Here is an 18,238-nt window from a genome sequence, read left to right on the forward strand (position 1 = left end):
CGGTTTGTCGATGACCTTTATGTAAAGTTGTCCTCCCTTTCTCTAAAAGAATACACCAGGAAGAGACAGGCTAGATATCTGAGCATACAGATACAATACAATGTGCATAAAAGATTTAACAATGTGCATAAAAGATTAACAGAGGCAAGATTTTTTCTTTTCTTTTTAGGGTTTGTCACAATGACAAGCACAAACTGCATTTTAAAGTACAAAACAGTTGTAGTGGTCAAAAAATATCACACATTTATCTGTACAATTTAACAATACTCGAAGAGGCCGCTCCACTTGGCCGACCCTCTACTTAGTCCACATTCTCCCCGATGATCTGAAATGTCTCGTGTTTTCTGATAAAGTGCACCCGTTAGGCTGAGAAAATTAAGAGCGTTAGACATCAAAAAGATACCAGTGATGGCTGGACAAAGAAGGAATGTGTTATCTGGTGATTCGTTTCAGAACATGATTCGCGATATAACCGACGTACAAAAGGCTACAAATGAATCGAGAAGCGTCGGCGATATGAGAAGGACGTGCAACTGAAGATGACCGTCAACAGAACGCTGCGAGTTCATTTGATGAATTCGGCTCTCGGATTCTTGATCTTTATTACGACGGAGTTTTAGGGCAAGGCCAAGAAAAAGAAGAAGAAAAAAGAGAATAAAGTCACAATATTACAAGAATAAAGTTGTGATACGAGAACCTGGACAAAAAAAAAAAAGGCAGCAGCCTTACAACTGCAGAGGAGGAATGTTGAGCATCTTGTGAAGTTATGCTTTGGCATTGGTTTTACAAATAAGGAAATAATTTAACACAACAGCATCAGATTAGCATCATTAGCAGGTTGTGTCCTGATAATCCGTTGATGCGTTTATTATGACCTTATCCTAGTAATGTTACAACTTTATCCTATTATGACTAGTCCAACTTTATTCTTGTAATTTTATTTCTCTCTTTAGTGTTCCCTAATACTCTGTCATATGTTATATTCAAGTTTCTTTTATACTAAAGAAAAAAAAAAAAAGATTTGTTGTGCCATTTCATCTGCCGACTTGACAGGATTTGTTGTAGTCATCTCAACATGATTACTTTTACTCATTTGGATCAGTTACCACACAAGAAAAAAAAAAAAAAATCAACTGTGGGTGAACAGAGATTACAAACATGAATAATCAAAACTGTTATAAACGAATCAGCTTGTCGCACTGCGTTTTTCCGCTTTGGGAGGGTCCGTTTGAATCTCATGGATGGTAAAAAAAAAACAACCCAACAGAGGAGAGGTAAACCCCTTCTACAACGTCATCACCGGATTGAAGTATCACCACAACAGCTTCCCGTAGCAGCCAATCGGCACAAACCTCGCCCATCGAGATAGAAAGAAAATCCGCCCAAGCTGTCGCCGAGCTGCGTTCAGACACTTTCGATACAATCCAACAAAAAGACGATGTTTCTATTTGAGATGTCTTTCTAGAAGATTAATAGTTTTCCCATAGACTGGAGTAGTATAAAGACGACGGTCCTCGGCGTCCGCTGCTCGTCGCGGCCCTTCGTCGTGGCGTTCCTGAACGGCGGCGAGTCGTGGCATTACGATACCCCGCCCAGAGTCAGTACGTCAAAGCAGATGTCGCACACTCTCACCGGCTTGTTCAAGTCAAACTTGATGATCGGTATCTCCTTTATAGAGCACTTGTGGCACAGCAGGCGCCCACAATGGCGGCTGGAGTCGAAGAGGGAACGAGAGACAGAGGTTAAGGAGCTGGACGATGACATGTTTAGAGCAAGAACAATTTCTAGAAGCTCATTCGTTGTACAGTTGAAGCTAGAATTTTAATTTTGACAAATTTTACTGCTTCGGATTTTGAAGGCGGTAATTGGGATGGAGTATATGTTGGTAGGAAAATGGACAGAGCTAATGCTCTGTGCATTAGCTCAGAAACCCAACCAAAATGGCATGCTAGCATCAGTTCAATCCTCTTCTGGTTCACTGAGTGAAGCTGATATCACTCATTTTGATTGAATTAGAAGAGCATTAAGAGTTGCCTTAAAAGGGAGCGCTGCTGGAAAGCCTTGTGTTGCCTATCGGGGTTATCTCCATACGCTGTCATTACATCACTTAGGAACACGAGCCAAGAAAGGAGGGGCACAACTAATAAATAAATCATTAAATGTGCCATAAAACATGTCAAGTAATTAAAATGCTAACTCATAATTACCAAAGAAGGCAATTAATTAAATATGTATTTAATCATTTCCCCGACTAATAAGAGGTAGGGCTTACACCGTTTTGTTGAACTGTTAGTTCTGTGATTTTTCCATGTTAGAGAGCACAGAGGCAGATTACCAACTTTAAAGAACAAAAAAAAAGGATATAGGAGCAATTGGTAATAAGGTTTTTTTTCAGCCTCATAAAATGGTGTCACAAGGGATCAAAACATCCAGTTTTTATAAATCTCAGGCATTTTTCTATAAAAGGCCCTTATAACATGAAATATTTGAAACTGAACTTCAATGTAGCGCATAACCTTCCAACAAACGCCCTCGAAAACACAGAAGCAGTAGATTTTGCAAAACTGTTATTCTCCAAGCTGCTGGCCGTGAATGACCTTAAGGTGCAGATGAAAATGGCTGCCAACTAACCAGTGGTGTTTCCGTGTCGTTACGCCAAACTTCGCGGTACATTCATAGCAGTTGGACCCATCACACCAAGGGGGCTCTTTGGACAGCATATCTATAAAAGCAAAGCAACAATGTGACTCGGTTACAAACGTACTGGAGGATAAGAGCAGCTCTCATGATGAATAAAAACCAGGGAAAACCCACCAAGAAGGCGGAAGAGCAGCTGTTTGGTTGCAACTTGGTAGTTGAAAATATTAGTGCCCTGATTATTTGTGACGCCCAGTCGAGCCCCAGCCCTCACGATGGCTCGGCACAGGTTGGCGTTCCCCTTCATGTAGGCCAGGAGTAGAACTGCAACGAAGCAAACGCCTCCACAGTCAACGTATTATTACAGTGGAGAGTTCATTTTAAACATCACCACAGTACCGGTGTTCCCTTCGCCATCTGGCTTGTCTAGAGGGTATTCTGGCATACACTCCAGGAATAATTCAAAGATGGCTGCCGCGTTCTCTTTACCGTAATGCCCCAGTACATGCATTGGCGACTGACCCCTAAATAGACAAAAAAATAAAAATAAAAAATGCATTTTTGCTTCATCGCCAACATTTTGCTACACATTGGCTCCCAGTGAAACATGGAACTAAAAGTACCTGAGATTGAAGGCCTCGGCATCGATGTTGGACTCAGTCAGAAGGGTTCTGACGTTGTTAAGGCGGCCCTGCATTACAGCCAGATGCAGAGCTGGAGAAACAGCAGCAGAGAAAAGAAATGTTGATTAGAATCATGATTTGAAGACGAAATAAACAAACCTTAAAGCTACAGTGTGTAACTTTTACATATTTTCCATGTTGGTTAAAACTGTCTCCACATTGTGACAGTACAATATGAGACGGATAATCTGCGAAAAGATGGAGCTCCTCAACCGGTGAAAGATTAGGATTTCTGATTTACTACTGAAGGAATGAACCGCTCCCGGGCATAAACAAGCAATTGGAGGCAGGAGGAGGGTCTTAGGCGGGTTTGATTGACTCTGATTGGTTGTTTCTAACTCAGTGGTGCATTTCTGCAGTTAGTCGTGGAGAAGGCAGAGGTGCTCTTTTTTCACAGATTGTCTGATATTATGCTGTTGCAGCATATATATATATATTTTAATAAATATATATATATATATATATATAAAAAAACATGTTTCATAAAAGTTACATACAGTAACCATGAGACAGCGCACGATTAGGATGGAAACTATTAATAGATTTGATTGATTATTGAAATAATTGTCAACTAATTTAGTAACCGATTGTTAACTGAAGTATTCAGACTCAAAAAGGCCATTTACTTAAAAAACACCAACATATTAGGAGTAATAATTAAGCCAAAACTGTACAAAAATACATGCATTTAAGATGAAAAACAAACAAAACAAAAAAAACATCTACCCTACTAAAGTAATCTAATTTACTAACGCAATGTTTATTTTATTGCCCAAAAATAAACCCTTCATCAAAATGTTATATTTAACCACTTGAATCATTATTGCCATTATTATTCTGGTTAATCATCAGAATAATTGATGACTAAAATAATAAGTTGTAGTCCTACACAGGATGGCACTCACTACAAATGCTTTTCAGAACTGCTTCACAGAGGGGTTGGAACCAGCTTAGAACATTTGCCATGCAAGGATATTTGGGAATGCAAATGAGCCGGGCCCAACCTAAACTCCTCTCCTCTGGGTGCAGCTGCTCCTTTCATTTCCCTCTCTTATGGTTCAACAACAGCTACTAATGTGTTACTACTTTTAAAGAAACCTGCTGGTTTGCCGGTGAAAGATCGTGAATGTTTACTGGTTCCTCCAATGCACCAGCTTCATGGTATAAAGTAAGTTCTACATCCATTTCCCCCATTGACAATTTGTTTGGTTCTAGCAAAAAGGCCTAAAATCGGGTCACTGCAAAATGGCAAGTTCAAGAGCACAAGGAGGCATAAAAAGGTCAAGATTTAAAAAAAAAATTTAAAAAAAAGTGAAATGTTTGTGAAATAATGTCTAAATAATAAAAAGAGCCAACTCTGTTTCCATGCAAATTATGAGCCTAAAGCATCAGCAATGACCTTGTCAGGCTTTTTTTAGTAGCAGTTCTAGTTAGATAAGTATATCTATCAAATCGTGAAAAATTCCTCATAAGAATTTCGATTCATTGTGCAAACAAGTTCAAATTAATAAAGTTGCCCCGCAAAACATTTCAGAATGGAAATGATCGAGCCGAATTTTAATTCATCGTACTTAACTGGTTACAACAGGACCAAGTGCATCGAAATGAAGAATATTTAGATGTGAGTGAGGAAAGAGAGCCATTGTCTTTGATTAGAAGATTACTACTAAAAAAAAAAATAATAATAATTACCATTGTTGCCATTTTCATCCTCAGCAGCAAAATCTATGCCGTTCTCCAACAGCACAGAACAAATAGTGGCCTGGTCCTGCTGGGCAGCCAGATGCAGCGCAGTCTGCCTGTGTTTGGTCAGCTCGTTTACTTTGGCTCCGGCAAGCAGCTGGACACAAATACACAACCCAACGTTATACATTTATTTCACTGCGACTTTAGGAATCAAACTGGGAAGAAAAACAAAAATAAAGGAGTTTTGTACCAGGTTGCGGACAATGATCTCAGAACCGGCCTGCACGGCCAGGTGGAGAGGGGTGAGTTTGGCAGCATCCTGGACTCTGGAGTTGACGTTGGCCTGAACGCTGATGAGGAAAAGGACGCTTTCGATGTCCGAGTTTTGAACAGCCAAATGGAGGAAATTCCTTCCTTTGTTGTCCACCTGGACAGGAGCGAACATTTTAATACACAAAAACATGAATGCTGTGTGTTTTCTCCACGCCGTTCTCACGCATCTTTCTTTCTCCCCTACCTGTTCCGCGGCGCCGGGCTCCCTCTTCAGGATGGCCTCCGCCGCCTTGTTGTTCTTGTGCGTCATGGCGCAGGCGAACGGCGTCATTCCTTGGCGATCCCGAAGGTTGAGCCGGATCTCAGGATGGGAAATGAGGAGCTGGATAATGACGTTGTGCTGGTTGCTGATAGCGGCGTGGATGGGAGCTCTGCCCTCTGAATCCTGAAAACACACAAAGGTCACACATTCACAACTTTGATTTGCCTCCACACAAAAAAAAAAAAAGAAAGAAAGAAAAACTGACAGAATGAACTCACTTGTGCATTAACATTAGCTCCAAACTCTAAAAGGCACTGCACCACGTCCTCCAGACCCCAGCTGCTCGCCAGGTGGAGGGGTGATTGTCCGTCTCGGGCTTCTTCATCTCCTTCCCCATTAGGTCCAGGCCGCCTCGGGCTGTTCACGTCACAGCCACTAGAGACACACACACACAACGAAGATGTACTAAACTCCAACTACAATATGTTTCCTGGCCGCAGACCTAAATGGGGGCATTGTTGTTTTTATGAAATCTAGATTCAAAAGAAAAAAACAGCAGTAGGTTTTATCTGCACACAGGAAAAAGTAGCAAACCTGCGGATGAGGAAGCAGGCGGAGACCTCGTTGTTCTCATCCACGGCTCTGTGCAGGAGGGTCTGCAGGCAGCCGGAGGGGCCCGGGCTCCAACATGTGGCATCGCAGCCGTGACGCACCTAGTGCAGTGAAAAAGGGGGCGTCATGTCAGAAACAGAAAATGGTACAAAAAAAATTTTTTGGGGGGATTTTTTTTTTCTTCCCCAAAAATAGTGAAAAGTTCAGACAGTTGAAGCACCAAGATTGTGGACGGGGGATTTAAAAGGAGAAGTTGTTTATGGTTGCGTGTTGGCCATTCATTCAACACATCCTCTATAGCAGGGGTGTCAAACTCCAGTCCTGAAGGGCCGCTGTCCTGCAGTTTTAAGATGTGCCACAGGTACAAAACACCTGAATCAAATTGCTTAATTACCTCCTTCTTGTGTAGGTAAGTTCTCCAGAGCCTTGCTAATGACCTAATTATTCTATTCAGGTGTGGTGCAGCAGAGGCACATCTAAAAGTTGCAGGACACCGGCCCTCGAGGACTGGAGTTTGACACCCCTGCTCTATAGGATTCCCAGGGAGACTGCCGTTTACCACTATTAGCAACGAGCTCCCAATGTTTGATACAGACTGTTTAAATGATCTGCTGAAGATGTGAACTCTAATCATTCTAATCACTCAGTGTGACGTCGCTCCGGCTCCTTATTTAAAGAAACTTGCCATGAGACTAAAATTTCAAATCGATGCAAAAAAAACAAACAAAAAAACACTCGAGACTGTTGACTTACTCTCCAACCTTTTTTGAAAGCTCAGCATTCTTTCTAAAAAGTATCAGAAAAATATATCAATTTATTTGGAGTTTCCTCCCCCGCTCCAGAGTGAAACAATGGAAATGGTACAGGCTAGGTCCATGTTTAGTTTACTTATTTACAGTGTTAAAAGAAAAGAAAAGATCTGTACTTGGCACATTTATTAACCACAAATAGCTTCCACTTTTGGTCCTTTTACATCAACTAGAATCAGTATGTCAGATTGCAACTAGTTTCTGTTCTAATTTTCAGCTTCAGTCTGATTGCTAATATTAACTTGTCTCATTATTAGTCACACTGGCTGTTAATTCCTTTGGTACTTTGCACGGTGGAGCAGCAGAACAAGACGCACCGTTCAGTTTGTCATCCTATGACTTCATGCCAACTATTAGCAGTTTTATAACCTTCCATGAGTTGCTTACAAAAAAAAAAAAAAAAAACAGCTAGCAATAGCTCATGCCATTGATCTTTGTAAATTCCCTTTTAAGCACCAGAGCCCTACTCTTTAAGATATGTCAATATGGTTGCTGAGGCACAACCAGCATCTGGGTTTTCATTGTACTTTTTTTACCCCTATTCACTCAATAAATATGAATAATTAATGTAACCAAAAAGAAATCATGAATGAAAAGGACCAGAAAAAAAGTTAAAGTACACAGCAGCCTCCTATTCACATGAAGAGAATATTAGCTGTTCAACTCAAAAGCTTAGATGTGTTTCAAATACATAAAAAGTAACCAAAACATCAGCTTTTTTCAATGACACATTGATTTAAATTGTTTTCATTCTTAAAATGTAAACAATGAAAGCTCGAGGCTTGAATAAACACTTTTTGCTTTTCTTATGCCACATAGTGAAATCAGAATCAGCCGAAAATGCATCAAAGCAAAACTCCAATAACTTTGATCGCATCTTAACATGTAATTTAACAATAACCAGCAAATTGTTGTACATTTTCTTTAGCACAACTGAACCTACTGTCCACATAATTTCTGTCCTACATAATTTCTTTCCCCCCACCCCCATCTTACCAGCGTGGACGCGATATCTTCCAGGCCGTTCTCCAGAGCCAGCCATAACGGAGGATCCCCCTTTTCATTTGTAACAGACATATCAGCTCCTCTTGTGCAAATGGCGTCCACCACTAGCGGCAGCTGGTTACTGATGGCCAGCTGCAGCGCCGTTTGTCCCTCCTGTGTTCTGGAAGTAAAGGCAACGCAGCGTGAATCGCATGAACGCAAGCACAACGTCTACCCGGAGCTAAATCGCTCCTTCGTCGTATTTACTATTAATTGGTTTTAATCTGAGTCAGTGAAGAAAAACCAACTGCTGGAATGCTTGTAAGATTTATTGCTACCTAACGTTGATGTCAGCTTGATGTTCCAGAAGAAAGAGGGCGCTCTTGCTGTCCTGTCTTTGGATGGCCATGTGAAGCAGGGTTTGTCCGTCGGACATAGTGTCATTGATGGAAGCCCCAGAGCCCAGCAGCTGGGCCGCAATAGTGTGCATACCTGGCAGGAAGTGATTCAACTCGGTAAATAAAAAATACAAGAAAAGTTTTAGATGATGCAGATGAAGACGTCCATTTGGTGAAGAGTACCTGTCCAGAGGGCCAAACCCAGGACTGTTTGGTCCATGGAGTCTTTGAGACTGAAGTCTGGAATGATCTGCAAGTTGTTGGTGGCGTGAAGTGCGTTGGCTGAGAGGCAAGACGGGAAGAGAAGCGGTCAAACATCAGGACGTTCAAAACATCGAAGAATCATAAATATTCAAGAAGGTTATACACCATTTCTCACATTTTCCAAAGCTCGTGGTTTAGCTAAGTGATATATATTCTGAACTATTAGTTGCACAAGACAAAAAAAATAAATAAATAAAAATCTCAAACACACTGCGACACACTGTAAGCCGGTCTAGAAAGTTTTGCTTACCTTTTTGTTCCAGGATGACCGAAACGACATCTGGGTGGTTGTGAGCTATGGCCATGTGGAGCGGCGTCTGCAGAGCCACGCTGTTGGTCTCCTCAGGCAGGGGCTTCTGGGTCTGCAGGTTGGGGTTGGCGCCCTGCTGGAGCAGCTCGGCGGTCAGGCTGGCCAGGCCGCAGCGACACGCCGTATGAAGCGGGCTCTCGCCCTGCAGGCGGGAACGCATTCATAGGTTTGCCGTCGTGTTTAGACATTAGAAAAAAAAGAAAAACACATATTGGTCGTCGTCATAAAACGCGTACCCATTTATTCACGTGGTTGACTTTTGCCCCGTGAGTCGCCAGGAAAAGCGCCGCCGCCTCGTTGCCTGCCCGAGCTGCTCTCTGCATGAGGCAGTTTCCTGTAAGGAGGGCAACACACGAGGTGAATTTGGAGATAGTCTTATCCTTTTACGGTGACAAAAGCGGCAGTCGGCGACATAGGCGAAGACGAAAAACCCCAAACGGCACCTGCGGTGGCGTCCGGCGCGTCGGGGTTGCTTCCTCTTTTGATGAGCTGAGCGGCAAAGCCGTTCTCGTCGAACGACGTCCCGTTCACGACCGGGGCGTCGTCCTCGAACGGATTCACAGAGAGGTCTGAGGACATGGTGATGTGTTGCAGAGCCAGCCACAGAGCTGTGCTGCCTTCATGGTCCTTCAGCTCCAGGTCGAGTCTAAGCCAGAATTACACACAGCCTGTTTGAACTCCGTCACATCTTGTCACAAATCCTAACATACTTTACAGAGATTTTAATTGGCCCAAGCTGTGATTGCCCCCTCCCCCTATTTTTGCACAATACACACACACACACCACACAATTCCAGACCGTCACATGCACTGCGCTTCCACAACAACAGGAAGACCACCAGATACCAGAACATGGGCTACTTTACAGAACAATGCGTCTCCATGCCAACAGCCTGAAAGCAGTGCTGCCTTCTCAAATTTACCGAGCTCATCTCGTGAATTTTCCTACACCTATGACGCAAAAAGCAACAGAATACTCAGAGAGGCATGGGATGTAGAATTGTTCCTAAATTGCATTTTGATTCATGAGATTTTTTTTTTTAAGCCAAAAAATTCAGTGGAAGGGTTGATTCTTTGTAAAACTGGAGGGACAAACATTGGAGAGTAACAACGATGCACTCTTAAATGGCCTTTGACTCACACACACAAAAGAATTATACTAAATAACTATATACTACAATAACTAAAATCTAAAAAGTGAGGGGCATCAAGTACTTTTACCATGATAATCCTAGATACACCCCTGCAAAATGTGAATAGGTTTAAAGAGTATCAACACTTTTTGCAGGAGACGGTTCTAAGTAGCTCGTTACGTCACACTGTTGTGATTTCTGACCAGAGTGGAACTCACTGTTTGCACTGCAGCAGCTGATTGAACACGGCTTCGTTCCCCGACGCCACGGCTTCGTGCAGCGGAGTTCTGAAAACGCAACACGGGTAAAGAACCGGCATCACACTTTGCACTGCAGTTAAACGTTTACAACGCAGTAAAGCTCCCCCGGAGCCGGCGTCATGTGACCCACCTGCCTTTGCTGTTCTGCATGTTGGGGTTAGCTCCGGCTTTGAGCAGAGCTTCCGCGATCCGGGCCATGCTGCCCATCACCTCGGCCGTGTGTTTCTTGGGGCTGAAGGAGCAGACCAGGTGGAGCGGGGTCTCCACCGCCCCCACTGTGGCTGCGTTCACCTGAGCCGAGTGGCGGATCAGGAAGATGGAAGCAAATTCGTCCCCTAGTCAGGGAGGCGGGGGAAGAAATTAAAATTCCGGATTGAAAACTCCCCCCCCCTCCCCTTAGAAATTATTTTAAAGTCCAGTTTTAGGCCGGATGATGCCGACTGACCTCTCTGGATGGCCTTGTGAAGGAGGCTCCAGCCGCTCTGATCCACCATGTCCACGTCGGCTTTGTTGTTGACCAGAGTCGTGGCGATCCCCTCCAGCTTCCTGGAGAGCGCCAGGTCCAGAGCGAGGTCCCCGTTGTTGTCCAGTTCATTCAGTTTCCCCGGTAACTGCAAGCAGGTAGAAAACTCGTCAACTTCTCCGCGGCGGAACGAAACCTTTTATCGCAGCTTTGCGGTATTCGATCGACAAAGACGTAGGGAGGACGGAGTCTACCTGCGAATCCATCTCTATGAGATACAAAAACACCACGTCTTCCCGCTCGATTTTGATGGCTTTGTGGAGAGGGTACTCCGTTTTGGATTTGATCATCTTGTACAAAAGTTGGGCACTCATGGTACTGAAATCTTCCTTCCGCAGATCGTCCTGACAGAAAAGACGTGAAACGGTCACAACATCATAGACGATGAAGACGATGATGGGAACAGGGGGAAAAAAAAAACAAAAAAAAAACATAATGGATTATTCTGAACAGAATTGACTGTTTAATGTCTTCTCTTAGATTGAATCGGTTCCATTCTCTGCAGCATAAAAATAGCTGAGGACAGTAAAATGAATCTGAGCTAAATGGGCCGGGGGGGGAACATGAAAACCTCACAGACAAACATAAAAGTCAAGATGTTAGAAGAAGAAGTGCAGATTTTATTTTATTTTTAGCAAAGTTTTTGGTCAGAAAATGGAGAGCAGGGAGCAGTGGCTGATTTTCAGACCTTTGAGGAGGAAGATGTGATCAGTGGACTGATCGCACAAAACAAGAGAAATCTGAGCCGATTTATTGGTGCACCTCTAATTAGAAGTCTGTTTCATTTCCTCGTTTTGACCAGCACGTCAATAACAATAAAGTCCTTACAATGGCTCCCTGTAGCTCAGAGAATAGGCTTTAAAATACCGTTGTTAGTTCATAAACTAAAATACGTTAAAGATCTGTTGTTGTCGTATCGACCTTCCAGACCACTCGGGTCTTGTGGTTCTGCTCTGCATCCCCAGAAACAGACAGACTTCATTTAAGCCTAGAATAAAGCAAAACAAAAAAAATCCATCTGTTCAGAGCTGCTTTTGAACTACAGAAAAAAATGAAACACTAACCAGCAAAGTGAGTTTGAAGAGTTTAAAATCTGACCTGAAACGGACTACAGTACGTTGGCGCTTTCCTGAGAATTTTTTTTTTGGTTTGTGGGAGACTGAAAGGAGGAAATGTAGCAAAAGGCTCCAAATGACAGTTGGATTTCCTCAAAGGAAAGCCACAGAAACTTGAAGCTACTCACCCAGTGGCTGGCTATGATCTCGCCACAGTAGTTCATCAGGGTGCTGGCGTTTAGCTCCTCAGCCGTTTGGTAGAAGCGGATGCAGTTCCTCACGTTTACGGACGACATCACGCCTTTTTCACACCTGTTCCGACAGACGGACAAAGTTTTCTACTTTACTGTGTAAACCATAAAAACATCGTCACATAACATTTGGATTTTTATTTATTTTTTCCTCTGTTGTTGATCTTACGAATTTTACGTTTCCATTACCGGAAAGCTACAATCATCAAAATTACAAGAAAATACTTCAAATGTTTCACTCTGTATGTAATAATTCTGCTTTCTGAAACAAGAGGGGGTGGGGGTTATAAAAAATTTAAATGCGCCCATGAATGGCAGGTGGCTCCTACCGCTCTCTGAGCAGGTGAAGCTGGAACCGGTTGGCCAGCTTCATCAGCTCAATCAGAAAAGCGTCATCCTCGGTGAGCTCCAACTCATCTGTGTACACCCAGCGCAGCATCGCCATGGCGACCTCAGCTTTGCAGTCTGAGAAGCATTGAAATGACAAACGGATTCAGGCGAAACCTTTGTTTAGAAAGTAAATACTGGCTTTAATTGGGGTGTGTTTATTGCCCTACATAATTATTTTCTCACAGTAGGAACAGAGATTATGACTTAAACATAAAACATGAGATTTTTTTCGAATCAGATCGGATTTTAATCAATTTCCTTTCTCTTTCCATTCTAAACACGAAATTATAAAAAAGAAAAAAAACTGACTCATTTCAACAATGTTATTCATTAACAAAGAAGTGTTCTGACAGATAGGGAGCTCCTTAGTGTTTAATAGCTCACAACTTAAAAAAAAAAAGAAAAAAAAAAGAGCCTCAAAACAAAAACGGTCATATCTGATAAGGGAGGTGGGGAGTCAGGACAGCTACTCCCCAACACAACCAGTGCTGCTCACCAGTAAGGTCCAGTTCAGCGGTGGATGCCAGGTTGGCCAGACTCCAGGCATCGCTGCGAGCGGCCAGCACAAACTTATGGGCACAGTATTGATCGCCCGCGACTTTCACTTTCAGATCACTGCAAAACAAACAAACAAAAAAAAACCAGCATATTCATCAAGCTGACTCAGACTTCTCCTGGTCATTGCGAGTGCGATCTTCACCTGTAGTGTTCCTGTTGGTAGAGGTTGGCCACAAATTCCAGCAGGCGGCTGATGAAGGTGTCTGCACTCGCAGGGCTGGCAGAGGCCTGGCTGGAAGTCTGAGCGGCGAGCACGGCGCAGCGCCTCTCTGTGTCGGCCAGCTTCTGCTGCATCTTCACGTACTCCTGCCTGAGCAAGGCCAGGTGCTTCTGCAGCTTCCCCACCTCCTCTGCGCGGGGAACACGTGAACGCAGACAGACGGGGGAAACAAATCGATACGCAAGGTCAAGGACGGAGGGTTACAAAGGTCCGCAGCAAACACGGGTTTAGAGCCGACTGCGTGAGGCAACCGGAACCCGAGAGTAAAGAGGAAAACCTGCGGACATCTAATGACTGCTTTAGGAACCGATTAATCGATTATCCGAGGAAGCAGAATAATTGGGTCAAATAACACTTTTGAGATTTCTCTCTCTCTCTCTCTTTTTAAATTAGTAAAAAGTTTTGAAAAATCACCTGGCATTTATTCATCCAAATAATTGTTTACCAATTTCTTCAGGTCTATTAAACAGAATGCCAAAAGAAAAAACAAGCTTTTTAACTGGGATGTGACCAGCTGTGGAAAGACTTTTCTCCCCAGAAGTCTTCAAATCAAATTCCCATTAGCGCAGCCACACCTTTCTCCTCTCTCAAGTGAATGTTACAAAAGCCAAGAGTCTGCCGAGTTCCTCTGAGGCCCATTTCCTTCCTTTAAGCCAGTAAAAGTTTTAGTGAAGCAAGACTGCTGAGGCAGCAGGTTACTGTGCAGTCCATCGTAAACCGTCACTGGCAGGGCCACTGGTCATGGGGAAGGAAAAAAAAAAAAGCACCTGATTGGCGACACACGGCAAGGCAAACACACAGCTTTGGACTCATCTGGCAGTGGAAGATGGCAAAACATACAGAAGACATGACATGGATAATAATAAAAGCGCGCTAATTTAATAAACTAAATCAAGGGTTTGCCATTCTGAGATGTGTTTTTTTTTTTTTTTTTGTCATTGCGATACCGCTAGGAATCCTTTAAAAGCCGAGCAGCTTTAACAGCACCGGTAAAGCTGGTGTGTTTGTAAGCAGATTTTCCCTTAAACTCTAGGCTTAAAGTAGGAGGTGCCCTCGGACCTGGCACCTGAACCCAGGGGGACCTGATCAGGCGTGACCCTCTTCTTTCTGTTCTGGCAGGTTCACAGTCCTGTTTACCCCGTACTGAGCTGTAAAAGCTCAGGGTAGACAGCTAGCGGAGCGGCAAAGGCTGCTAAATCAAACTGGACTGGCAGTTTGCTGCGAAGCATGACGTTGGCATTTAATCAGTAGTTAATAGCAACATTACACGCTCGTTTTATGCATTAACAGTCGCTCTATAATGGTCAGCTTGTTGGCATTGGTTCTCATTTCTTACTCGTCTGCGTCTACCGCAGCGTAAATTTATTTTTGCCCACTTCGCCCAACTCGTACAACAAAAATTCGGCTAGCAGCAACACCAACGGACGCTAACGACAGATTTTGCTCACTTGCATGATGAGTGTCACAAGAACAGTATCGCGGTACTTCATGAAAAACAGCCCCTGACAATGCATGGCCTATTAAACTGTCAAGGTGTTGAGTAACACGATTTGAAAGGTATATCAATGAAAAATACAATAAAGGGCGTGTATTAAATAGTTAAGAAGGGAAAAAATCTCTCACCTTCCGCCATGTTGCTCTGCGTTAGCTCCGCGGACAGATGGTGTCTATCGCGATATGATGAAGCGGCTTCACAGTGGGCGGTGGTGGTGCGTTTAAGTGCTTCACAAAAGCTCGTTAGCAGATGGAAATGTGGTCACATGATACTTTTAGGAACATGTACATCGGTCAACATAGTGAAATAGCTCCAAATAAATCACTTTTCCAACCCTAGACTGTTTCGGGCCACAAGCAGAATTAGATTTGAGGCTCACTCACCCACAACAGCACCAATAATACAGTTTTAAAATGGCAGAAGCTTGATTGTTATGCATTTAATGTCGGCAGATCTGTACTAGCAAGCCGTCACTTAAATTTACTGTATCACACATGTAAATCACTTCACATTCTTTAAAAATGAAACAGACAATTGTGCTCATAAGTGTGGCTTAGTTGGCTTTTGCCTTGGGCTTGCTAATTGTAAAGCAAAAACAATATTTATTTATGATACTGTGGGCTCCACTAAACATTTAAAGGCAGAAGTAATGTACGGTCTTAAAGAGAAAATAACATTGCGAAATACAGTGAATTTTGTACATATGGATTAAAAAAATTCAAAATAAGTCCCAGATGTTTTTCAGATAAATGCAGCTGTAGAGCAGTGGGACAGCTTTCAGTTGAAATAATGGGAAACTTTAAAATCCTTTAAGGTTATTCACTGTACGGTGACGGTCTGGGAATGATTGCACATTGAAACCATCTGTGATATTATTGAGATGCATGAGGTAAAATGAAGGACAGGTGTCAAACCCAGGCAGGAGCGGGACACTGACATTTTAACCACTTTCCTCATTCCATTCAGCCAAAGCAGATTTGATGATGATGAAGGCATCTGTCTGCTAAGCAAAGCACATCAAAACTTTTTTTCTCTTCCTGAAAGAAAGTTTCTGAAACCCCATTCACTCCTATGTCACTAACTGATATGGGAGGGTGGGGAAAATTATTGATGCAGAATGCTGGTTTTCATTGGCAAAAGGTGCAAGATATAGAAACCGTGATCTTCTGGCTTTCGTGACTCCAGGATTTGTTCTACTGCTTGATCTGAAAAGATTTAAACAATTCCAACATGAATTCTTCTCGGGTGAAAAAAATATCCCATGAACACAAGTGATTACTCAATGTTCCCAATTCCCAACTGCAATTACCTTTTTGAACGAGTGCAAGCTAATTCGATTAGATTGAATTTTATTCTTCAGTCCAATTGTGTTCAGACACAAAATGAATCTAACCTGTAAAGGATTCTCCTCCTCTGGAACCCTAATGATTAGACAATGCGTACTATTCCAGTACGAAAGATCATGGACTCAATTTCAAAAAGACGTAAAAAGCTGACGTATAACAGTGGCAGCAGTATGCTGAGAGGGTTACTTTCCTTTGTCAAGGTGGAAGCAAACTAGGAATCATTCCAAGCACACATTAGCTGTGCAAAACCTTCAAATGTTTGCTGGGCAGCTGTAACTGAATTTACTTTATAGCTTAACGACGACGTCAAACATGGATCTAAAGTGACTAAACTAGCAAAAGGAAATCTGTGAAAATCAAGCAGGTGACCTGGAGAACGCTGTGGATGAGAAACCAAATCAAGACAGACTGAATTATTTTAGGAAATAAAACATTTCCCCTATGAAGTATTTATGATATATGTAACATAAAAGTGGTAAAAACTTAATTTATAAAACGGGATAAAAATGCTAGTTTAAAAAAAAAAAAAAGCATTTGAGAGGTTTGCACACCTTTTATATCTATTGTACATCAAACTAAAGCTATGCTTGTACCAGGAGTTAACCATGGTGACAGTAGCATCGTGTTAGCTTCATTAGAATAAATGTCAATTTCTAATCAATAATCTCAGACCTCAGCTTGGACATTTTAAAGTTGGATTTAAGTAATCCAGCACAGTGACAAAAGAACACCTGAACCTGCTCGTCAAGAGTCGTTTTTCTTCCTGAGTAAAATCCAACAAATAAAACAAATGTAGCTAAAATCTAATTTTGGTAAAAGAAAAAATAAGAAATGTGGACCACATAGACCACAAGATATTTGTGCCCCAGACATTCAATAACGTAAGGAAATACCATGAATGTTATGACCTTGAGAGCAAGTTGGGTTCAGAAATCATTTTTCATTCAATTCAGACGCAACAGATCTTAAACTGCAATCTGTCTTGAGAGGTAGATTTAAATAAGATTTTTTTTCCTACACAGTAAAATCATTACAAGTCAAAAAATAATATTTTGCTCCATCTGAACCACTGGAGGCGTAAATCAGGAAAAAAAGCCGAACTACCGGGACTTATTGAAAAAAAGAAGGTCATGTTTTAGAAGAACTCACTACAGGTGACAGATTTCATAAGAAGAAAAATATACATCAGAATTTCGTTTTGTACATTGAGCAAAACTGCGCTAGATCAGAGAGGGTAGAATTATCAGTAATGTGTGAATAAGGGCAAAGGGCGCCAAAACAAAACGGGCAGGCGTACTTTGTTCGTCAACACTCAGACATTTTCAAAACAAAAACAAAAAAAAACATCCAAAAAGCATGCATAACAGCTCCTACAATGAACACAGAAAAAGGAACAAATCGCTAAAAAAAACAAACAAAAAAACCCCTGAAGAATAGGACCTCAAATTGCATCAGCAGATAAAAATTAACTTGTACAATTTATACCAGGAGGGTTATTGCTACAGAAAATTGTCACAAACACCCCAATTATAGAATCCCAATGTACTGGCTATTATATAAACCCATATTATAGGCAGGATATGACAACTTCTTTAATGTTATTCCAACACTTTGAACCCTTGTGGCGGTAAAGGGGGGCAGGGGAGGTGGCCAAGAATTTTATTATTAGGAGGCACTTTTGAAAAAGAAAAACCAAACCCCCCCCCCCCCCCCCCCCCAAAAAAAAAAAAAAAACACAGCATGCACAACAAAATAACACTGTGATGTTTCTTTGCGCCAAATTAAAATATGGTAAGACTTCAAAGGCAAAAAAAAAAAAAAAGACAGCATAATCCAGGTTTACAGGTGAGATCTGGGATGGCTGTAAAATCCATTCCAATGTGTTCAGGCGATAATCCTCAGGCATGTTCCTCGTGTGTCACTCAAAAACAGCCCCTTCACAGACGACGTTCCTCCGACAATGATTTGTTCCGTTTAAGACCTCCTGTGGAAAGCAGCCTAACGACGTCTAACGCATGCTGGAGTCGAGAGAAGAAGAAGAAAAAAAAAGACAAAAATAAATCTGTCCAAACCAGCACTAAATATTTGG

At 42.2% G+C, this 18,238-nt stretch overlaps 1 protein-coding gene across 1 annotated transcript; it reads right to left on the reverse strand.

Annotated features, from left to right (window-relative positions):
- Positions 1–2: 2 nt before the first annotated feature.
- On the reverse strand, positions 3–16,660 carry ankfy1 (ankyrin repeat and FYVE domain containing 1). Its single transcript, XM_008428157.3, has 25 exons — positions 14,932–16,660; positions 13,231–13,438; positions 13,027–13,145; positions 12,470–12,605; positions 12,078–12,201; positions 11,029–11,178; positions 10,757–10,922; positions 10,442–10,646; positions 10,270–10,338; positions 9,362–9,564; positions 9,155–9,252; positions 8,859–9,060; positions 8,528–8,626; positions 8,285–8,438; positions 7,959–8,127; positions 6,136–6,254; positions 5,820–5,976; positions 5,524–5,724; positions 5,257–5,433; positions 5,013–5,160; positions 3,261–3,351; positions 3,037–3,161; positions 2,815–2,961; positions 2,632–2,722; positions 3–1,711 (listed from the first exon to the last, which is right to left on the reverse strand). Exons 1-25 carry the CDS (start codon positions 14,939–14,941, stop codon positions 1,579–1,581), a joined length of 3,501 nt encoding a protein of 1,166 aa, XP_008426379.1. The 5' UTR covers positions 14,942–16,660; the 3' UTR covers positions 3–1,578.
- Between the last annotated feature and the right edge of the window lie 1,578 nt (positions 16,661–18,238).

Source organism: Poecilia reticulata, chromosome 14, assembly GCF_904066995.2.
Source record: "Poecilia reticulata chromosome 14, P_reticulata-male-v2, whole genome shotgun sequence".
Lineage (NCBI taxonomy): Eukaryota > Metazoa > Chordata > Actinopteri > Cyprinodontiformes > Poeciliidae > Poecilia > Poecilia reticulata.

Coding starts and splice junctions, on each gene's coding strand:
- ankfy1 (XM_008428157.3), bottom strand. Junction 11,179..12,077: donor AGATCATAGCCAGCCACTGG/GTGAGTAGCTTC, acceptor CTTTTCTGTCAG/GACGATCTGCGGAAGGAAGA. Junction 8,128..8,284: donor CAAGCTGACATCAACGTTAG/GTAGCAATAAAT, acceptor CTTTACTTCCAG/AACACAGGAGGGACAAACGG.